The sequence below is a fragment of the Chlamydotis macqueenii genome, chromosome 1 (genome assembly GCF_036417535.1).
Source record: "Chlamydotis macqueenii isolate bChlMac1 chromosome 1, bChlMac1.mat, whole genome shotgun sequence".
Classification (NCBI taxonomy): domain Eukaryota; kingdom Metazoa; phylum Chordata; class Aves; order Otidiformes; family Otididae; genus Chlamydotis; species Chlamydotis macqueenii.
Window position 1 is genome coordinate 198,481,107 of NC_141556.1, and position 24,025 is coordinate 198,505,131.

At 40.7% G+C, this 24,025-nt stretch overlaps 1 protein-coding gene across 3 annotated transcripts in view; it reads right to left on the reverse strand.

The window, feature by feature from the left end:
• Positions 1 to 13,250, reverse strand: part of CUL5 (cullin 5) — a 34,580-nt gene extending 21,330 nt beyond the window's left edge. For 2 of the 3 annotated variants that reach the window (XR_015257496.1, XM_086739569.1), the window contains exons 1-4: positions 12,937 to 13,248; positions 4,908 to 5,017; positions 2,450 to 2,549; positions 924 to 1,100 (exon numbers count right to left, since the gene is read on the reverse strand). Coding sequence is in view for 1 of the 3 variants with exons in the window: in XM_086739569.1 (XP_086595695.1) it covers positions 924 to 1,100; positions 2,450 to 2,549; positions 4,908 to 5,017; positions 12,937 to 12,960 (411 nt within the window). In the remaining 2 variants the exon portion in view is untranslated. Of the gene's footprint in view, positions 1 to 923; positions 1,101 to 2,449; positions 2,550 to 4,907; positions 5,018 to 12,936 lie in introns of all 3 variants that reach the window. The other variant, XR_015257497.1, reaches the window with a different exon arrangement.
• Positions 13,251 to 24,025: the final 10,775 nt, after the last annotated feature.

The following is a 24,025-nucleotide window of genomic DNA, read 5'->3' on the forward strand; positions in this document are numbered from 1 at the left end:
AAGGGGTATAGAGGATCAGATGTAAAAACAGGAGGGCGAAGAAAAAAACCTTGCCCAAAGTAATGCATTCAAACTATTTGTTCTTCCCATCCTAGAGATCTTCAGTACCACATGAAAGATTGCTAGAGAAATTTCATTCCCCTATATACGCTTTCTGGAATGAAAAGGGATACTGAATGACGTTAAAGTAAAGGACTTTACAACTGATATGCTCCATTTTTCTTAAATAAAAGACTAAAGCAATTTCAAGGACCAGTATTCTCGGGACTCAGAACACTGAGCACTCCATACTCAAAACCCTAGACTTTCTTTATGTGTTTGTTATGAAACAGTAAAGAGATCGTATTCACAAGATTCTACACGTGCAATCTTTTAATTGATACGACTAACAGTTTGGAGGAAAAATGGGAAATTAGGCAATCAATAGCCATATTAAACTTAAGACGATAGTATTTAATCAGTCATTTACAAAATGCAGAGATGTGACCCAGTTAAGATCTTGGTCAAGGGGAAAAAAAACTCCAAGAGTAGAAAAACTACTCACTTGCATATGCAAGTACACTTGCTACTCACAAGTATAGCAACAGCAAGCAAATTTACAACTGCCTCCTATCCCAGGATTCAAGTCATAACTGAAAACAAACAAACAAAAAACCCCAAACAAACCCAAAGCCCAAAGAAGTGCTTTAATCACCTGAACAAAACTGTTAATAGTCAAAGCAAAACTGAAGAAACAGACTGAAACTATTGGGGGTGGGGGGGTGGGGAAAGTTGCAGGGTTGTCCTGACCTTCACACTGAAGCAAAGTGATACGTCACCTTACATGATTGGTGCAATTTCATCTTCAGCTACAGCATCCCTTCTGTAAACTACTACTGTAGGCAGAACAGTGTGCAACAAAACTCTTAGTACCTATGACTTACCTTTCGAACAATACTGTCTTCTACATTAGACTTCTTGTTGCTGCCCTGCTTGCCCATTAAAGTAATTTCTAATTGACAAAATGGCTTGGGCAAAATATCACACTGTGTGAAGAACTTGCGCCACTCCACTATATATGCTTTTAGTAAAGCTGTATCATCTTGATGACTCAGCACTCTCTGGAGAAGAGGGGGAAAAACGAGGTAATTTATAAACAAATTCTGCACAAAATACGGATTGGTTTTGCTTATACTGAAAATCACTCCCCATATAAAATTCAAATATACAAATATATCAGAATAAGAAAGTCTACATATTTAAGTGCCATTTAGTTTAGAGAAGCAGTTACCAACACATGGCATATGGATCATTTCTAAAGGGTAAAGAAAGGTAATAGCAAACAAGTAGTAAGTTTAAATTTTCCAAATGAACCATTTTTTTTTATTTTAAGCCATCTGCTAGCCAAAAAGATTAAAACCTTTGGTCTAAATGCGTGTACTTGTACAATCATATCTTAAAAAAAACCCCACCAAAATAAACCTGTAAGGACTATGTTATATTCTATACAGTGAAAAGTTTACTTCAATGGCATCTACTAACTTTTCATTAGACCCTGACAGCTAGTTAACATATGTATTTTATTAAAGCCTGGAAACTACAACTACACTGTACAACGGCTATCATAGTGCCTAAAAAGATGCCCTCAAACAACAGCCAACACAGACCATATGGAAGGCCTCAGTTCAGCATAGCATTTATACATGTAAGCAAGAAGGCGGATGGAACTTAAAATTATATGGTTATACAAAGGCCTCTATAAGAAACTATTTTCCTCTAAGCAAAGCCTTAGTGATATAAATCTCTTCACTAAAGAAAGTTTTTAGTCTTTCATTTTTTCCTTTCCAAATCTTTGTCATGAGATTTTAATTTTTTAACTTCACAACAACCTCCTTATTACAGAAAACAACTTTTGCTATACATTTGACAAACACCAAAAACTTATTTTGAATCTATTGATGAGATCAGTTGTTTGGGTGGAAGTCCATAAAAATGGACAGCTAAGCTTGCTGAGTAGATAGCATGGACATTTCTAGTATGCCATACATATGGCTTATTTTAAAGCCACCCATGAATATGTCAGCATAGCACCGAAGCTAGACAAACAAAATTTTTTTTCAGACAGTAATTTCTTGCAGAAAATTTTGCCTCAATAAGTTTTCAAGTGGAAGAAGATTCCATAAGTACTGTTGGATAAACAGAAATAACACTGTGTTTTGGTTTTTTTTTAGTACAACACAAAAATCATTGCCCAGCCCAGTTTCAAGGACTGTGAGAAAACAATGAGCCAAGGCAAATGCTCAAGGCTACATCTTCTTTCTGTCAATAGAAGTTCGCAGGGTAATTATGATCTCCAGAACATCACAGAATTTCAAACAAAAAGCAATGCATTTAGATTCAATGGAAGTCTGAACTATTTGGTTATTTTTCTAACAAAATGAATAGAAGTTATGAAACATTACAAACTTACTGCTTGTGCCTGTTTAATAAAATCAAGGATGTCTTCCTTCAGAGCCTGATGGATTTTTGCTGGACCTTTATCATCCCACAAGCAAACTGCATGCACATCTCTAAAAAACAATTTATCCATCTTTTAGTAACAGCTACTTAAAAGTTTAATGCTGTAATGTATGAAGCTTAAACAGTCATAATTCAACTACATCTAAAAAATTAATAAACTTTTTCTATCATTGTCAAACAACACATGGTTAGATCCCAGTGATACATGCAAAAAAAAAAAAACATGTTTGGAAAAGAGACTGAAGCCAGAAGAAAGTCTTGCACACAAGGAACAGCAACCTATCCAGCAAAAGGCTATGGTCAGGAAGAAGCTGTAAAGAAGCCAATTCTGCTTCAGTATCTATTCAATAATCCTTCCTGCATTAAGGACAATTTTTAAAGCTTTTTTTTTTTTGACAAAGACAGAAATTACTTGCCAGTAGAAGCATTACTACTCAGTCCATATAATTCTAAAATACTCTTATTAACATGCAGCCTTCACTCACAGTTTCGCAATCCAAGCACTATAGCATCCTTGTGCTACAAAGGAAACAGAGCTTCCTTGTGAGAATTTCGAGCTCGGGGCATCAGGTAAATTTAAAAGATGTTTTAATTAGTTTAATAAGATCACTTAAACATTTTGTGGCAGTGGTACCATTTTAAAGTGAAACCTTAGTGCAGAAAAGCTACCAAACAGCACTGGAAAGCAAAATTTTATTAATGAGTTTTAATCAATATTCAAATAAATTCTTGTTTTTCCTAGCTGACAGCCCAGCAAGCGTAACTTAATTCCTACTTTCTTTCCATACTAAAGACTAAACAAAGCAAGTTACACTCCTAACCATACATCATATATAATGTAGCCTCAAAAGCCTTTTCTTGACTCATTACCTTCCTCTGGTTCCTCTTCCTGCTTTCCATAAGGCCACATTTCTGCAGGAAAGCAACTAAAGCAACTAAAGGTATGACTTTGTTCCTATTAAATCAACACAGTTATTTTAATACAAAAGCATCTTTTCCAGTTTAACTGAAAAGACAAAACTTACAAGGTAAAAAATTACTTTGACACAGATCAAAGGTCCTGGCCCAGGATTTACAGAGGTCTACCTAACTTGTGTGACTTACACAACTTTCACATGCAGAAAAGGTGCTGCTGTATTTAGAACGCCACTGTTTCCTGACAGCAGTGAAAAAAGCAATAGTGGGCAACTGTACTCAAATGGCAGGTAGAAGACACCTACAGATTTTGAATTTTTATCAAAAGGCTGAACAAAAAGCACCATCCAAAAATAGCAACCTTGGAGAGGTTCCTAGGTTTCTTTCCCTCAATATCCTTAATTTAGCCATAAAGTGACTTAAGTTCTATTCAATAATTCAGTTACAAGAAAAAGAATAAACGGAAAGTTTCAATATAAATGCAGAATTACTGAACTAGTTATTAAAAATGAAAGCAATCACTCAAATCTTAATTTGTACCATAACTACACCATGTTTCCAGCAACTACTATAGCCGTGACATCATAAGATATTAAAACTCATTACGTGATAAACTACCTTTTCTTTTGGCTGGCAGAAAAGTGTGACAGGTGCAGTAAGATGGGTGTAAAAAGAATCACTGCACTGTCCTCATCGAAAAGAGCAATAAAGATACAGACAGCAACAAGACTGTTTAAATTTAAAAACCCACTTCTGCGACAGATTTTAAAAGGCAGAAGGAGAGACTGCAGATTTAAGCTAGAACTCTACTTGAGGAAAAATAACTATGTTGAAATAAAGATTATTTTAGATATACTTTTGATATATATGTTGTAACTCACTTACATATTATGCTGGCAAAGGCCACATGATGTATTTTAAGAAAAAAAAACCCATCACCTAACAGGAAGCAACTTCTGGCTTTTTGGAAGGAGGAAAATGGCAGGGCTTTTAGAAAGTACAGTAAATGAAAAAATGTAATATGTATTATTCTTAGGGTATAAAACTATTCAAATTATACCAGTTAAACTGCATTACCCTGTTACTTCAGTAGCATTCTTAAGTTATTTTAGAAGAAAGCCATTCAAATTGGAATAATGTAACATTCAGCAAACTGCCTTTACATTAACTTAGTGCCAAAGCAGTAAACATTTTCTCTCTGATTCTAACAGGAGATTTGTGGGCAGGAGCAAAACTTGTTTACTATGATCAGCTGAAGTCAAAATCTCTGCTGTTCTTTCTCCATCCTATTTGCAAAGATCTGAATCTCACCAAAACTCTACTTTTGCACATTTACAGTGATGTAAGCACACTTACCACTTAATAAAACTTAAACTAGTACTTTTGTTCCGTGTGCTTCCGTATAGTGTGCGTCCTATGTGACTTCTGTATCAGAAGTAGTACCATAACTGTATTCTCATTATGCAGAAGGAAGACACTAAAAAGTTACTTACGAAAACAGATCAAACCATTGCTGTTTTGTGACAGACTCCTGACGAAGAAGTTTCAGAACAATAGGGCGCATGAAATCCCATTTGTCTTCAAACTGAAGTGAACCTTTATTCTAAAAGAAACAAAAAAAAATACTGTTAATAAAACAGTTTCTTATTTAAAGTTTTGTTTAAGGACTGCAGTTTCTATGGTTAACATAAAAATACCTTTTTCTCAGAGGTTCTCTCATAAGCTAGCATTTGAGCTACAACACTATAGCTGAACAACACTTTTCACAGTAAGTATTATTTTAAAAAGTGACAGTGCTATTATTTGTTTTTTAGAGAAGTAGATTGCCAACTTCTTCCTTTATTCACTGCATTAGCTTACAATGCAACAAGTTCCAACAAGTGTTCTTCATCTGTTAATGGAGTTACACATGGACAATATGAATGATACTTGGTCAGCGTCATCACCTCAGCCAAGATACATGGAATCAAAGTCATGAGGCAGAGTTGCAAACCTGTCTTGACCAAATTACCGTTACCAAAATTGCAGCAAGGCATCAGGAATAGTACCTGTGGATGCTGCCACGTACCTTTTTTCTCCACTGTGCATTTGGCACCAGCAGCAAAGAGGGAGGAAGGAAGCAGAGTAATGTAGGAGCTGTTGTATCACAGACTCCTTTCCTGTGGGTTAACTGGGCATAGAAAGTTTGACGGTCAAGACTATAGTTGGTGCAGATAAAAATTATTTATACCGTGTTGAAAAATTTAATCCAAGGCGAACTTTTTCAAACTTACAATACAAATTAAGAGAAAAGCTGAAGAAATTAAGTGCTCTCATACCATTCTGATTAGTCTGAAAAATCTCACTGTAGTACACAAGCTAACTTTATCATTAAAGAAAACCCCAAACTTTAAGAGAAAAACAACAGTTCTATTGCATATGTTGTGATCCTATTTGTTTACAGTTCCACATTTTAGAAATAAAAACCTGCAATTAAAAAAACCCCACAAAACTGTTGATTGAGAGTTCTGTGGCAGAAAGATTACCGGTTGAGTTATCTGCAGTGTTATGTTCCAGTGCACTGTTTATTTTTGAACACATCATTGTCTTGGCTAGTAATACTACATTTGACACAATTCACCTCAAATATAGCAAATAATACAGTGTAACTAATTAAAATTCTGACAAGCGCACTGTTCTGCCACTAAAATCTCTTTAAATAAACAAGCACAAGCAGTACCCAAGTTCTCTCAACCGTCTCCCTCAGATTAATTTCTATATGGAAATTCACAATTAGACCTGTTATTTAATATTCAAAATAAGCACAGTTTGGAAACTATCTCCTGCTGCTCTTAAGCACAAAGATGTCTCATCTTCAAGTAATAAAGATGTAACAGGCATCATAGTAACTATTCTTACAGCAACAGCACCTGGAGGCCTCACAGCATTATCGAACCACTGAGGTAGGTACTGAGCATGGGTTTCATGGAAGCCACCTCTATTTGAAAAAGTTTCTAATTCTTTCAATGTTAAAAAAAAAAAATTGAAAAAGAAATTGTTTTCCAATTGAGAGAGGCAGTTTTGCCTGTTCTCTTCCACTGTAAAAAAAAATAATAATAATTTGAGTGCATAATCTTTGAAAATCATCAACTACATGCTTCCCCCACATAGAGTTAGTTTTACAATTATTCCCTAAACTTTGATGAGTTGCTCTAATCTTTCCTAGACCTCTGAAAATGATCAGTTTCTACTTGCAGATATTTCTATTCCCAGTGCCTCTTTGCAGGATAATGAACTTGAAAGATCAGCTATTGAACAGTTAGAAGTTGCAGAAAAGGCATTATAAAATAAGTAAAACCAACTTCCTCAAAAGTTTTTCTTTGCAATGAAACTTCAGAGCAGATCCTGTAAGTTTTCTGGAAGAGATAAAAAGCCTGTTCTGCAATTCTGGAGAAAAGCAATTCAGCCCTTCACTGAAAACAGCCGAAGAAAAAACCGAATGCTCACTTCTTTGTGAATACGACTAGTTTAACTGTAAAACATGGTGGGAGCGGGGAGGAACTGGAAAGACTAGTGTTTATATAACTTTGATCATGATTATGTAGTTCATGCTAAGAAGCACACACAAAACTCCCTTTCAGTTGTAAAAATTGCATGTCCACTTGTAACAAACATCTACCTACTTAAGAAGAATTCCCCAAATAAAGCTTGACAGAAAATGCCACTAGGGAAGTTTAGAACTTTGTTTCCTATACATGAGCAAAAACGTTTTTCCCCTCTCTTTTTACATTTTCTCCTATATTCCTAAATTAAGCAAAAGAAATAACATTAACAGATTTAAAAAAGCACTCAACTAAACTATTCTTTTAGTTCAATAAATAATTCAGCATCTTCTAGATACATTCAGGCTTCCATGACTTTACACGTCTGTACTGAAATAACAGGAAGAAGGGGTGCATTTTGACACTGTCCCGCGCGACATCCTTCTCTCTAAACTGGAGAGGCATGGAGGATGGACCACTTGGTGGATAAGGAGTTGGCTGGATGGCCGCACTCAGAGAGTGGTGGTCAATGGCTCGATGTCCATGTGGAGACCAGTGACAAGTGGCGTCCCTCAGGGGTCCGTGCTGGGCCCGGCCCTGTTCAACATCTTTGTTGGTGACACGGACAGTGGGATAGAGTGCACCCTCAGCAAGTTCACCGACGACACCAAGTTGTGTGGTGCCGTCGACATGCTGGAAGGGAGGGATGCCATCCAGAGGGACCTTGACAGGCTGGAGAGGTGGGCCCGTGCCAACCTCATGAAGTTCAACCAGGCCAAGTGCAAGGTCCTGCATGTGGGTCGTGGCAATCCCAGGCACAAATACAGGCTGGGCGGGGAATGGATTGAGAGCAGCCCTGAGGAGAAGGACTTGGGAGTGCTGGTGGATGAAAAGCTCAACATGAGCAGGCAATGCGCCCTTGCAGCCCAGAAAGCCAACCGCATCCTGGGCTGCATCAAGAGGAGCGTGGCCAGCAGGTCGACGGAGGTGATTCTCCCTCTCTACTCTGCCCCGGTGAGACCCCACCTGGAGTACTGTGTCCAGTTCTGGAGTCCCCAAGGACATGGACCAGCTGAAGAGGGTCCAGAGGAGGGCCACAATGATCAGAGGGCTGGAGCACCTTTCCTGTGAGGACAGGCTGAGAGAGTTGGGGCTGTTCAGCCTGGAGAAGAGGAGGCTCCGGGGAAACCTTATAGTGGTCTTTCAGTACCTCAAGGGGGCCTACAGGAAAGATGGGGAGAGATTCTTCAGTAGGGCCTATTGTGACAGGACAAGGGGTAATGGTTTCAAAATAAAGGGAGGTAGATTTACATTAGATATAAGGAAAATGTTTTTTACGATGGGGGTGGCGGAACACTGGCACAGGTTACCCAGAGAGGTGGTGGATGCCCCATCCCTGGAAACGTTCAAGGCCAGGCTGGATGAGGCTCTGAGCAACCTGATCTAGTCGGGGATGTCCCTGCTCCTGGCCAGGGGCGTTGGACTAGATGACCTTTGAAGGTCCCTTCCAACCCTAACCATTCTATGATTCTATAATACCACCTACTGCATGTCATTCACATTCATTAATTCTACCACTATTAGTGCATGAGGAAACCAAATTCTACAGTAGAAGAGGAGGTCAAACAGTGGTAATTCCTAGTTGCTACCAAAGTCATACATACACCAGCGACCCAGACAACACAAGGAACCCATTCCCCAATCTGTTGATCCACTCACAAACCTATGCAATTTCTGAGCAATATTTCCTGGGTGACTTTTCTTTCTGAGCTTGTTGCCGCAAACCACAGTTCCCAAGGGAAGGTAAGTCACACCTCTGACAAAATAAAATTACTCCACTTATCAAATCTTCTCTGAAAACATGGATTACGATTACAATTGATAGCCATACTCTAAGTAACCATTCTAAGAGTTTAAAATTTAATGCCTTGAAAAATAACTCCACTTATGAAATATTTTATGTTTCAAAAGTCACTTCACCAAATTTGTCCACAGAGATTTAAAATTATATTTTAACACTAAACTTCACTTGAAACATATACTGCTTCAAACACTATATTGAAATATACACTACAACTTTACTCTTCAAACTTACTTTTTCCTGTTCTTCAGTTCTATGCCTAAGTACCTAAACAAAATATGTTAGGATAGCAGGTAAAAAACCTCCCAGATGATGTTGGTGGATTTTATGTAGAATTAGTACAATGATGGAAGTGGAATTGTTCCACTAACCAGTTTTCCTGATTGGGGTATTATCACATAACACAAAATTCCTCTCCTTAACTGTAAGCAAGTTTAAGAGAAGTGCAGCAGAAGCAGGCACAGAATATGGTGTAACAGCCTAAATAAACGTGGAATGTAACAAGGCAAGGCACAGAATAGGGTATAAGAGTCTAAATAAACATGGAATGTAACAAGGCAAGGCTATACAACAAGACCTCCACGTTACTGTCCCTCTGAACCTTGAAATGTCTATTTCGACATTTAGCTCTCCTCACAGAGATATTTCAGGCCACACACAAATTCAGCCCTGATCTCCTCAGATACTCTAAACAGTACTGTAAAAAAGGCATCATCCTCTACATCTTGTTGCACATCTTATCTACGTATGAGTAACACCTTCACTTTTATTTCACTGTTTTCAGACACTACATATATTAAGGCTAGTTCACAGAGGGATGAAATAGGAAATATGAGGTCCTAGACTGAAATAAGCATGAAAATTCACTGTCTGACTAATCTCTGCTACCAGCAGTAGCAGAAGTTACTACACAAAGCAGAAAAGTAGTCACAGGGAAAACTTTGCCACGTAACTAACTAGTATGCAACATTCCCTAGCTTCTTAAGGATTTCCTGATTGGAAATAGCCAGGAAGAAACAGACAGACTTAAACTACAGGTCTGGAAATATGTACTTTAAGTCAAAGAATTAAAAAACTTCAGATATGTTTCCAGTTGTTAGTGACAGAGGTGAGAGATTAAAAAAAAAAAAAAAAAAAAAAAAAGGCTGAAAGAAATGTAAATAATGGTTCTTATTTCACTGAAGTCTATGGAAAATCTGCTTCCTTTGCTGCTTCTTTTCTAACACCACGCTCAAGCTGCAATTCATCTTGCAAGGATGGACTGTTGCATTTGCTGGCAGCTCCAGTAAAGCTCTATAGAAGCATCAAGATCAGCTAGCAGATACAGCTACAGGTTTTCTTTTTGCTGCAACAAGCTGAGGTGCTTTAGAAAAGCTTATGTATCATGTCACATGAGTGAACTGGTTTAGACTATCTCATTACTGCAAAGGCAACAGGATACAAGTTCAACTCATCGCCGGAAACGAAGTAGCCCACTTTAAAAGTGACTTGCCACAGTCACATGTACGTTAACAGAAGAAACTCTAGGGGACTCACCTCATAATGGCTCGGTCACCTATAGGAAAGCCATGGCCTCAGTGTGGGAGAGCTGTTCTGCTATAGGTAGGGTACACACTAGCTTACCACACAACAGCCAGCTCTGAGGAAGTACTTCAATAGTATAATCACATTACAATTTGTTGTATTTCACCAGGATTCAGCATATGGTTGGTCATTCTAATTTTGCATTTAAAGGCAGCTCTCTAAGAACACGCTTCTCACTAAAAAAATAATTTACAGTTAGGAAAATTATGCACTAGCGGAGTTTAAATGATACTCTTTAAAACTACAACAGCCAGTCAGATTTGGATTCAGCTAGTATCTGTTACTAGAATATAAAAACAATATTTCACTTCATTTTCTTAACTATGCAGAAAGTCAAATGAGGAGGGAGAAAATCAGAGAAAACTTAGTTCCTGTTTATCCTAGCAAAAACAAGACCTGTCTAAACCCAACTTAGATTTGATTATGCAGGCTTATTCAGAAAAAATACGGAAAAAAACCTTACAGATTTTAACACCTCTCCTTTTTTATCCAGGGATTTTTACTGTGCCGAGACATTGCTTGTTTTGTTTTTTTGTTCCCCCCTCAAACATTAAAGCAGAAAGAAGTATGTTGCATAGCCTCAAACGGCATGGGGCACTGCCCATCAACACTGACCTGTAATCAACAGTTTGCTTCTCTGAGAGCACTCTGATGAGCAGAACTGGGGAACAAAAGCCCTTATCTAGTTCCAATTCTTGCATTAGTTTATTGTGTCATTATAAACAAAGCCAAATCACTGTATAATCTCTCCTTTTGTAATGCAGGACTCATACTTTATTGTCTTTAGAAAACTCACTGATTAGTAAGTTATAGTGCTTAAAAACACTCCAAGTCACCAGAAAGGTCTATTTTAAAATAGGTACCTCTGTAGCATTTTTCCTAAAACACACTCTGCATATGTATCTTGTTGTCAATACAAAATATTAATGACTCGAAGGCCAGTTGCAGAAACACCACTATCCAACACAAAGGCTTCGGTTCAGCAAGAGTCATCTTGCAGAATCAAGGCCTTTGACTCTTATTTTCACTAACTGCACACCTCTTATTCTTTCAAAAACAGCTAAAATGGAATGCTGACAAATCTCATAGACCTATGTTTCTTCTGTCTGCTATGGGCTGTGCAACCACACATCTTGTCAAAGCACCCACTGGTCTTTCCAGAGATTCTCAGGCATACAGCAAAGGGATGCACTAAAACATTAACAAACTGTCTGAGCCCTGCTCTAAAACCCCACTCTTCCACAAAAAGCACATTTCTTCTTACAGGACATTATTTTTTCACCTTTTTTTTTTTCCCCTAGGTTTTTATTTAAGCCTAATCTGCTTCAAAATCTAACTACTCACTTAGGCATTAAAAACATAAAGTGAATTAAAATGAATTTCAATTGCATTTCAATTTCAAGAAAAAAAATTTAAAATTATCTTTTTAATACTAAAACTTTTTTTGGATATCAGGAAGAAACAAGGCTATCAATTATTTCTCATTTCTGCATACTGAGTGTCTTAAGAGTAATACAACCAGCAGTTTCAGGCCAAATCTATACATCCAAAATAGGTCAAATTGCTAAAATATAAGCCACTTCTTCAGAACCACATTTAACCATAATATATAGCGCTGAACACATGTATACTTCCATGTTTATATATATTTTGCATCGCTAACTGATAAAGCTGAGCAGTCGGCCTTCCCAGGGCCTTTCACCCTAACTACACTTGTGTTCTAGAAACAGTGACTGGAGGCATTAGTAACAGTTGTTTAAAGCAGGCCCGTCTTCCATGTGCTGGCATGGCCTCAAAGGCCACATGCAGTCTTCTCCACACACACACACACACGCCGCAAATATCAGGACAGGCAGTGCTCAGCTCAAACACTGGACTCTCATACTGAAAACTTCTGTTCAGGTCTGCACCAGTTTGGGGTGACTGACACCTGACATCGAACCCCGGGAAAGTGCTTGAAAACATCAGACTACAAAAGCAAAGCTGCTTCACGGAAGGGAAAGGCCTCCAGGAGTTTTTCTGTGCAGAAAAACTGTAGTTGACAAAAAAGGTGGAATACGGTGGCAACCTGAACAACGACACCTGCCCACCGCGAAGACATTTTTCAACTCTTTGTTTAACTTAAAGCTCATTTCCCTATACCTAGGTCTTCTTAAATAAACAAAGCGACGACACCATGCCCTGTCTAATAGCACGACGCAACGCCGTTTCCCAACGACGCCTGTTTGGGAAGGGAGAGCCGGGGGGCGGGGGGTGCTGGCAGCCAGGAGGCCGCCGGCCGGACCGGGCCGGGCCGAGCCCAGCGGTCCCGCACCGAGGGCGGGCGCGGGGCCGGGGCCGTTCACGTGAGGGAGGGTCGCCGGGTGTCCCCCTCCCCCGCCCAGGGGAACGGCAACTTCAGGGAGCGGCGCCCCGCGGCCTGTCCCCGCCGGCCGCCCAGCCCGGCCGACCGCAACAGCCACCCGCAGGGCCCAGCTGGCGGCGGGGGGCAGCCCCGGCCGCCCGGCCCCCGCCGCCTCCCTCCTCACGCAGGGCCCGGCCAGGCCCCGCTCTCACCTTTAAGAGATTAGACGTCGCCATGATCCCCCCCGCGGGGCCTCCCCGGCGGGCGGCGGCGGCTCCTCTCCCCGAGCTCCGCTCGGCTCCCCCCGGCCGCTGCCGCTTTACATGGCCCCGGGCCGCCCGCCCGCCCGGCCGGACCCGCAGCGGCCGCAGCACTGGGCTCCCCTGCCCGGGGGCGAGGCCGGCGCCAGGCTCGGGGTACTCTGCAAGGCGACCGGCTGGATCCTCTGCACGCAGCCACCCCTCAGAGCCTCATGGCGGCGTCCGCCCAGGAGGCGCTCGGCAGCAGCCCCGGCTCCATGGAAGGGGCCGGCCCACATGATGCGGCGCTCGGGAGCCGGCCCCGCCGCCAAGGGCGGCCTCTCGGGCTGCGGGCTCCGCCGACAGCGACCCCTGGCGGCCCGCCGCTGCGCTGCGCGGGGGAACCCCCGCCGCCCCGCCCCGCCGCGCCGCGCGCTCCCGCTCGTCGCGGCCCGGCCTTTGCCCTCACGGCGCCACGGGGCCAGGCCGTGCCAGAAGCCCTTTGGTCAGGGGCGGCCGCGGGGCCCGCCTCGGAGACACTCCCCGCCCAAACCCCTTTCCTCCCTCTCTCTCCCGATCCCCCGAACCTTCTCCCTGTCAGACCTCCGTGAGGGTGCGCCACGTCAACAGGGGGGCAGATTCAGCGTGGCTGAGTAATGTGGTTTATAACCAGAGAAACAAATTTATTTCTCGCTTGGCAGAGGTTGGTGAGCGCGGGCCTCTGCCCCGGCTCACCGTCACCATCTGTGCGAGGCCATCGGTGACATGGCACCAGCCTCCCATGTGCCTGGCCGGCCCAAACGCCTATATTGCGAAGCCGGGTCGCTTCCCTATGCCCAAATCTCCAGCTAAGCCGTCATTCCTCCTGCCAAACTGTTTCCATCTCGCAAGTTTTCTACTTAGTAAGAAAAGGTTGGGTTTAGGTACCTTTTAGGAGGGATTTTGAAACTTCCAGAACTTTAGAATTTTACTAGAAAGTAGAATTTTACTTTCCTGTTAAAACATTTAGCCTTCATCTAAAATGTGTCTTGAAGAAAATTTCAGTGAGCTTTTCACCCGAAGAGTCACCACCATCGGTTCAGCCTGGCCTGCCATACGTCCCCACACAATACCTGCTTCGTCTTGTCCTGGGGCCTAGGGAGAGGCACGGGATTTGAAGATAAATTCATATTATAGAGCACTGGGCCCCTGAAGTGATAGAAAAACTGTAATAAAATATTCAACAAATCTGTACACTATGGAAGTTTTGATAATGCTGACTAAATATGGCCTGCAGCCCTATTAACTTAATGAGATAGCCATATTAAGGCCTTATCTTAACCGAGAGGTAAAAAGGAGGTACTGAATAATCTCCTCTTTTGACAAAGTTTCCAGCTTCGGAATGCTTCACTTAGTCTTTAATTTTTTTCTTTGCTGCTATTAGGTATTGTGTATTCTATACTGTAAATATTTAAATATACAGTATTAATTGCACCCATAATATTAGCGTGCAGTTGCACAGTTGTATGTATAATATATAATTATGCAACACAGATCCAATTGTGCCCCTGCTCCCTGCAGGGGGGTTGGACCAGATGACCTTTAAAGGTCCCTTCCAACCCAAACCATTCCATGATTCTATTCTAATTGTATTAGGTGCTGCCCATTGCATCTGTGTTCTGCCACAGTGCTGAAGTCAGGAGGCCTCCGGCAGGGTCAGTAGAATGTGTGCTTGGGTATTTGTGCATCAGCCACCCCGCTCCACAGTCTGCATATTACGTTACAGGTATGCAAGCACCAGAGAAGCTGAGATACAGGCAAATATTCTATGTGTGATATGGAGGAACTAATTTCTGGGAGCCACTACTCCATGAACGGATTTATCGTCTTTTCCCCACACCCTTTAAAAATGTGATTATTTCCAATTATATTAGATTTTTTTTGTCCTTTTCTATTTCTACTGCATCTATTTTTTTTTAAACATACGCTTGCTATTAATGTCACAGTTTGGTGACATTTTTAAACCACTTTGGAGAAATAATGTAGACATCATTCATCCAGAAAATAAGCTCACTGTAGAGAACTTCATCTCCATTACCTTTGATGCAAAGCTTGGAGTGCAAAATCACAATGCAAGTCATTAGAACGTTATAATTGCAAATTTTGCTTAGCCAGCATTTGAGCTAAATGAAGTTGGGCTGTGTTTTAAAATGCTATGTTTTGAAATGATGGGTTACTTTGCACTTTTCATGCAAACCTAACAAATGTTGCCACAAAAATTGTAAGAGTACACAGGACGCAGCAGTATCTGAGTACCTTCCGCGGTCTTGTCTGTTCTAAGTATCCCTAGGTACCCAATAGCCATTGCTGTAACATTTTTGGGGTTGGCCTGGAAGGGTCAGCAATGGAGTACTGAGTCCAAGGGTTCTCACTTCCTGCCCAAATACGCCCCTGTGGAGTGCTTACGAGTAATGCTAGCCAAGGAATAAAGAGCACTCGAACAGCTGAGAAGCAGCGAGACAAGGTAACAGTGGTGTGTTTTACCGATATTAAAAATAATGTGCATCTCCTTTTGCATGGCTTACGTAATGACTGTAATTTTTTTTTCTGAAGATCTTTGCATTAATTTTCTGGGAAGTAAAGACATCTATGAGCCTGAAGGTTTTGCGGTGTTTTGGTACCACTTCAGGGTGCTTTGAAAGTACACAGTGTTACATACTATTGTTTTATTTGCTTTAATTCTGTTGCAAATGGATTATTACTAAATTCTGATGGTAATGAAGATATTAATTATTGATTAGTATATGGTACCACATTGGCCTACAGTTTTATATCCTTTGCATGGATTGTGAATGTGAGTGACACTTAATACCAGAGCTGTCCATGGGTTCAAAGTGATTTGTAAGCAACAGCTCGTTAAGATTTGGATGATCAGTGAAATTAATACCATCCATAATATCCTGGATGTCTCAGACTGAATTGATTCCAGGCACAAATCTGTTGGCTTTGAATGAGTTGCATCAGAGAGAAATATGCACTGCTGTGTTTTCTTGTAATACCCTCAAACACATTGTACAAATCAGATGCACATAGTTTCTTCTAATCTTCACTTAGTCCACGATGGTTGATTACTCAGTTTTAGACTCCAATCAAACTAGGTATACTCAGTAGGGATACTAAATCTTACGTTTTTTCCTTCAGTAGGAAAGTCTCGTTTATCACGAGAATGATTGTGGGCATCGAAGATGATCAGAAAGCTGGAGCACCTCTCCTATGAGGACAGGCTGAGAGAGTTGGTGCTGTTCAGCCTGGAGAAGAGGAGGCTCCAGGGAGACCTTATAGCAGCCTTCCAGTACCTAAAGGGAGCCTACAGGAAAGATGGGAAGAAACTGTTCAGTAGGTCATGTTGTGATAGGGCAAGGGGTAATGGTTTTAAAATAGAAGGAAGCAGATTCAGATTGGACATAGGGAAGAAATTTTTTTTTATGATGAGGCTGGTGGAACACTGGAACAGGTTGCCCAGAGAGGTAGTTGATGCCCCATCCCTGGAAACGTTCAAGGCCAGGACGGGGGTCTGAGCAACCTGATCTGGTTGGAGATGTGCCTGCGCTTTGCAGGGGGGTTGGACTGGATGACCTTTGAAGGTCCCTTCCAACCCAAACCATTCTATGATTCTGTGATTCTATGATCACTGCCATGGACAGTCACGATGACCCTATGCACAAACCGTGCCATGAGAGTCTCTGAAGACAATCCTTTTGAAAGGCCAAGGACACACAGAGATCTACTTGCAGCTGAAAAAAAGGAGGACTGCCAGTGACCAAACTTTTCACATGAAACAACTTCTTCTATGTTTGTTTCTATTTCAAAAAGAAAGCAAACACATTTATTTCTGGTGTTTACTATGTGGACTTCATGTTAACAACAATAGCATTCTGCAGAAATTGCCCGTGTGTGGGAGTAAAGATTAGTGTTCCTTTCACTTAAAGCTGTGTAAGATTTTGGTATCTTAGCATCGCCAGAACTCCCGATCCAGTGCATCTCAGGATGACCTGTTTGTTCTTACGCCAACATTGTCCTTTAGCTTAAATAACTTCTCTCTCCCTGATGTTTATTCTTCTCTGATGTATTTTTAGACAACAGTGTTATTCCCTCGCAGTTTCCTTGCTGGAAAACTTTGCACTTTTTGCCCTGAGTTACACTGAGGATGACGTGAGGTGGTGCAGAGCAACTGTTTGTAGGCAGAACCTGCAGAAGGGTTTTTGCTGAGGCCAAATTCCTCCTGGGACATGGAGGAGCACGTGTCGTGCATTGGGAAAATGTGGCTATTGTTCCATGCCCAGGCACAGAGTTGCAGAGAACTGGTGTGGAGAATTTAATCTCATGTAATTTTTCCTCTCCTAGCCTTTTTCGAACAGCTAGAAATTTACTGTTCCATTCACTCTGTGTACTCCAGGAGTTACCGTTGGTCTGCGAAGCACGGTAGAGTGAAAGAGGATACAACATGAAAAATTGTCATTTTATGTGCTGCTTTTCTGACACTTCTTCACATATGCAGCTCTTTTTCAGTGCTCAATAAGCTTTGTCTCTCTTTTGTTTTAAAAGTTTCTCTGAGAATAAGACTTCGTTTTCCACAGAGAACTGGGCAAAGAAAAATCCTAATAAAATGAACGGTGTTACTGTGAATTTCAATGGTCTGACTGACTGGAATTGAGACTTAACATCTTCTAAACTTGTGTCCTGGCATAGCTTGCTCTTTTAATGCATATAACACCAGCTATATGTCAAGGAAATGAGAAAAATGATATGCACAGAGGAGGTTGGTTTTTTTTTCCTGAATAATAAGCAGTAATTATTGTACAACAGCAAATAAATATAAATTATTACTAAACAGCTAAACTATTTGCTTAGCATTGAAAATGTAACCAAAATGGATGATTCTCAAAAGTGCTGCAGAGCAGTGCCAGCCCTGCAAGGTTTTTATTACTAAGATTATGACTGAAATATTTTCCATGATTCCTCCCCTCAGTGTTAGTACCTTAATACTTAGCAACATCCACTAATATTTTAAACTATTGCCCTGCTCAATGGCAGACCTTGGTGTCAAATACGGCTTCTGGCACCACGCAGAGAAGGTGAAAGGGGAAGAAGCTTGCAACGTGGATGCAGTGCTGGTGTAGAGTCATACCCAGCTGTTCCTCTGGGGTGGCTGTCCCACAGAATTAACCGATCCTTAGAGGGCTGCTGAAGTTGAGGAGTCAATAGCTTGTGTCTCTGTGCCAACTCTGGGTTCTTGGCGCTTTCCTTCATCCTGCAAGTCCCGTAACAGTGATGGAAATTTCTGTAGGGTCTTAAGGGCTCTGGCAGTGGTTAGTCTCATGGCTCCCAGGGGCTATGCAGGGATGGAAGAAATGATCCGTGTTTTCCTTTCCATCCTTATCTTGTGCATTCATTTCCCTGCTGACTGAGTTTATTGCTACAGGAGGCTCAGTCTGTCCCTCCACAGTTTTCATGGAGCAGGAAAAATCTGTTTGCACACAAGCAGATTTGAAGCCACAGCAAAGGAATCACAGTACCTGAACTATAGCTGAAACTTCAGCTAGGTTACCTAAGCATTGATCTTACTTACGTCTGCAGCCGTTCCTCACAACAGGCTGGTAGATGTCTCTCAGGATCTTTTTTACATCTTATTCACTTCTCATCTCCTCTCCGCTTCTTGCAGCCAGGCCGGACCGAGTCGGGCCCAGTTGGCTGCATGGTGAGAGGCCAGAGGGTGAGGCCTGCAAGGCCCATGAGGCCTGCGCCTCCCCCTCTGCACCTCTGCCCCCGCTCAGCTTCTTCACATCTTCTCTTCTCTCTCTTTTTTCTGTTTTCCCTTTCTTAAATACGTTATCGCAGAGGCGTTATCACGGGACATTCTGCTACCAATCGGCTCGGCCTTGGCCAGCAGCGGGTCTGCCCTAGGCCCGGCTGAGTCCCCTGAACAAAGGGGAGCGACTTCTAGCAGTTTCCTACAGAAGCTACCACCTTAGGCCCCCCCTCACTAACAAAACCAGAACAAATGCATAGAATTTATTTTTGTTATTTCTACTCTTATGATTCTGTAGATGCTCTTCAGCTGCAAGGTGGGCCTTTAGCAGTCTGTGAAGGTAATCAGTCTGAGCTGCCCTTGTAGCCTGCGAGGCTGCTGCAGGTTGGTGTCAGCGCTGCTCCCACGGGGTCATAGTCTCAGCAGATCACACACCGAGTGTCCATCCCGAGTAGCTCAGCCCTAGCCTAAAACATGACTTTCTCTGGGAAATGAGTGAAGGAAATACTTTCAAAGACGGTGATCTATTCTAGCAGCTTGGGATTAAGATTTTGGATTCCTCAGTTTAAGTTTAAATGACAATTTACCTAGCCCTGCATAAAGAGCCTGCTACTCCCCATTCCTGCCTGGCCTCTGTGGGCGATGGGCAGTGGCAGGAAGAGATCCCATGCAAGTGCTGTGGTGGCGCTTGCTGTCAAGCAACTGCTTCCTGTCTCCCCAGGGATAAAAAGCCCATAGTGTGTATGTTATATTTTGGGGGATTTGTTCTATCAAGTTCTTTTCCTGGATGCATTTTAGCCATCTGTTTGCTGTTCCACTGGTTGCTTATGGGAGCAGCAACTCCATGAAGAAAAACGATGACTCTGTGGAGTCCTGTGTCTATAGAGCCAGCTCTTCCACGTCAAAAGTGCTGCTTAGGAAAACATTTTTGGGTTTGCAGAACCAATTTAGTTTTCTTCACATGTATGCTACACTCCCACTAATTAAGTATTATGCAAGGCAAATTGTCTTCAGGAACCTGTACAACTTCATAGCCTTTATATTATGCTCAACTGGCACGTCTTCAATCGCATTACTTTCATCAGATTTGCATATTAATTGAAATGTGAGCAACAATTCTGCCATGCTGAAAAGTAAAATTCAGCTTTTCCACAACTATATTTGATTCACAAAGGAGGAAATATTGCTGAGTAAAATGACAGAATATGTAGGTAGTCACTTTTCAGAGGAGAGCCTCACGTAGCACTAAACCCAGATGAAGTACCACTAGAAATGAGCTGGGAAGTAAGTATTCATGAGATAGTAATTTTTTTTTTTTCTCTGAGGATCATGCAGATGAGTTTTTTGTTGGATTCTTCTAGTTTTAAATACATTCAATTATACCATCATTATCCTCAAGAAACCTAGGCATCATGGGTGCTACCGCATACAGTTAAGTACTAGAGCAAAGGATCATTACACAAATGCTTGGACTGTTTTTTCTTTTTTTTTTTCCTTTTTTTTTTAAGAATCTGTTGATTTTGTTTTGCAGTCCTATCCATTAGGTTTCTTAGAGAGATTTATATTTTACAAATTCCTCTTTCAATTTCATTCACTTATTTAAAAGATCATCTTTGGACTCTGAGAAATGAGCAATGCAAATGTTTGCTATTGACAATTGTGTTTTGATATTTAATGACTTCTTAAGGAGTTACGCTTGTGGTATGGTTCCATACACACATAGAGAATAAACCCTCAGCCCTCCTTCTTTCTCGCCAAGGCTGAATAAAGGCTGCTGAGATTGCTATGCCAGCTCCAGGCAACAGGCATGGGTGGAGACTTGGAGGAGCTGATGCCATGTGCTGGGGTCTACAGCTGGGGGAAAAGTGCTCTCCTTGGCTGTTAATTATGTAAAAAGAGGGCAATGAAGCAGGTATTCTATAGGGAGCTGAAACACTGAGACTGAAATATCTGTGAGCACGGTGCATCCACCTATCTTTGCTTTACGGTAGGCAGCTTGGGTACCAGTAACAGTTTAGCTGTGGCAGAAGGGGTTTCAGCACAGAGCAACTGCAGTGTACTTGGCTGCTCCGTAAAGCCTGTATTATTTTCTGTGAGCACAGGACAGTCACCAGGAATTGAGTCATCTAGCTTGAAGTTAGATTGGTAAGTCTATTCCATGCTGAAGGCGTAAAGGAATAGTATGAACATATGCTACCTCAATTTTTTTTCCTTGGTTGATTCCTAGGGTGTGCAGCTAGGTTCTGCTTCTTACACAGGACAGATGCAATTATAAGCAAGCCAAATTATCTGAAGAATTCATGTGTAAAATATTTAAATTAGTAGAGGAAGGTTTTTATTTTTCTTTATGAAACTTAAAGCAATGAAAATGTAAACATTTTAGGAGTCTAAAACAATACTTTATATCAATTCATTTGCCAAGCCTATGAATCCAAATACAAATTGTTTACTATTTCAACAGCTTTACCTTTTCTTAACTGGGATTTACCAAACCTTAATTTGCAAAAGTTGCGAGGTTTTCTTAATAAATATTTTCTACTTATTAATTTGTCTGCCAAATGAAATTTCTCTGATTTTTGTAATTTCTGGAAATTTCATTCTGGTGCCAATAGTAAGCATCCCATTTGCCCTTCCTTGGGCTCCTTGGGAGCAAAAAAAGAATATACATGCACTGAACTACAATTTGTTCCACTGCCTATTCAAGCTGTTACTTATATACTGTACTGCAAAGTATCTGAAAACAAAATGATGTATTTCAGCAAACCATCTATTTATCAGACATTTCTATTAACTGCAAGTGTGTAGTGAGAAGGTTCAGTAGTGGTTTAATATATCATTCAAGATAGACAATGTTTGAATGTACATGTTCATCTACATTTTTAGGAATTACAAGTAAGACAACTATGTGCACAGTACTTTAAAATGCAGTGAACTTCTCTTCTAGTTGCATTGACAGTACCAGTTCCTTACACAGTTGAATCTGGTTAAAAGCTCTATTCCCAGTGTAATAAACGTGACACTACAGATACAACATTGACAGCAGAGATCATTAAGGCTCTGTTCTGATGATTGTTTATGTCTCTGTGTATACCTCCCCTCCACTTCCCTCTTTTCCCAGTGCCTTCCTGCCCAACACACCTGACTTTTTTGCATACAGAATGAAAAGCTTGTTGGCTCCAGAGTATTCAGGAAGAAAAGTTTAAGATAAAAGATTTTAACCGGAAAATAATGAAATGTAGATTCATAGTAATAGCAATACCTGCTACTTATAAAGCTGTTTTAATTTTTTTTTTTTTGGTATGGCAGAAGAAACCAGTATCCACATCTTGTGCTGCTAAAAACTCTACAACAAGTAGCACACAGAAAAAAAGCGTGCAGACTGAAGATCATACAGTCAGACTGGGTCTCAGCAGTCTTTGTGAATTTGAGGAAGAACAATCATCTCTATTTTTGAGATATAGAAGGTGAGGCACAGAAAACGTAAATGCCTTGCTCAGAAACACACAGTGAACCAGTGGTAGACTTTGGGTCCATTTGCTCCCCAGCCACCTATTTATTCATTGGCCCATTCTGTCCTCTTAAACAACTAAGAGAAGATCTTCTGAGATACACAACATGAGCCTGGTATCGTAGGGGAATCAGCGTCAAATGCACACGCCTGATTCTGCACTACCTTTTGGCATCTGTAGTCACTTACGTTTATGTAAAGAGGGCCGAAAATGCCCTCAAATCAAAGTTCATTTGATGTAAATGACTAATATATGTAGTTTAACTGAGAATCAGGCTCACAGCAATTACTTTGTGGCATACTGAGACTAGAATTAACTGTTTTAATTGCTAATGAATTAAGGCTGATTCCTGTTTATATTAAGGCCTCTGTATCCTTCTATGACAATGTAATTGTGCCTGAGTGCAAGTGAGACTCAGGCTACTGAAAAAATTAACCTTTCAGTTCCCTTTGAAGTCAATAACTTTAGTGGCCCTAAATGAATAAAATAACTGGAACCAAACAACCTGTCTCTAAACTATTAAATATTCACAAAGCGATTCTAAAAGGACATAAAAGTAACCTGAGAGAAAATCAATTATATGTTTGTTGAAGAAAGAAGTTAGATTAGATTAGATAGACTTGTTGCCTGGTCTTGAAAATGGAGACTTGTAACACAATAACACACCTTTATATGAAGATAACTGGCTTGATGTTTGGAGGTTATGGGTATGCCCAGGTAAACTGTAGATGCTTATCAACTCTGGAGATCAAGTCATCTTGTTACACTACTACAATAAAATAGAGTAGACTTATTTGGTATTTAAGTGCTAGACGTATAGGGCATAGTTTGCATAAAGCTAGTGTGTGTTATATTCAGAGGAGTAGGAAGATGACCTCAAGCTTAGTAAAATGCTACAGGATCACAGCTTTCTCCTATTATTATTGGTACTAAAAGCTATTATGTGTTGCTTTCTTAGAAAAGAGGTTCTCCAACTTTGCTCTCTGTAGGCAAACATTATTGTAGAAATTCTGTCATCTCCAAACACTCTATTCGTAACAGTTTTGGTTTTAAAACCTTCATTTTTTAGACAACAGTTTAACATTTGCTGGCTGAGAATAAAACAATCCTTGCTCTATTCAAATTTAAGGCCTGAGTCCCCACGGGTTGCAGCACTTTTAAATGTTTTTTTTTTTTCACTTCTAGTTAGAAGTAGATTTATTTTTTTAAAGCTAATATGGAATTTGTTTGTGTAAATTAACATAATTCCCTAGGCATCAGTGTGGCTATGATAATTACCCAGCTGAGGATCCAGCCTCCAAAATGGTTGGGAAATCTGTTTTGTATACAAGTCAAATAACAGCTGGATCATATATGATCTTACATTTAGTTTCATTGGCAATTCAGAAAATATTTAATAATAAATTTCATTGCTTCTATTCCCCATTTTTGTATACAAATAAATCATCTTTTCTAAAACATTCTTTTTCTTTAGTAAGGCTTGTATTCATAGTCATATCAAAAGTGTTTGCTATTGGAGCAATCTTTCAGCTTGCTTTCTTTAGATTTGTCTTTACTATGAAATGGTCATTAGCAACCCTGCTCTTGAGTAAAGAATAACATTAAAAAAGTATAAGGTATAATATTTTCTTGTCCAAAACTAAGGCAAGATGAACAAAAGTAATGAGCTTATCTGATCCTCACCTAGCAAGCCTTGATTTTAAACAGTTCTCAAAAGAAAAAGCCCAAGAGAGGATATTGTCACAACGATTATTGCGCTTTCTCA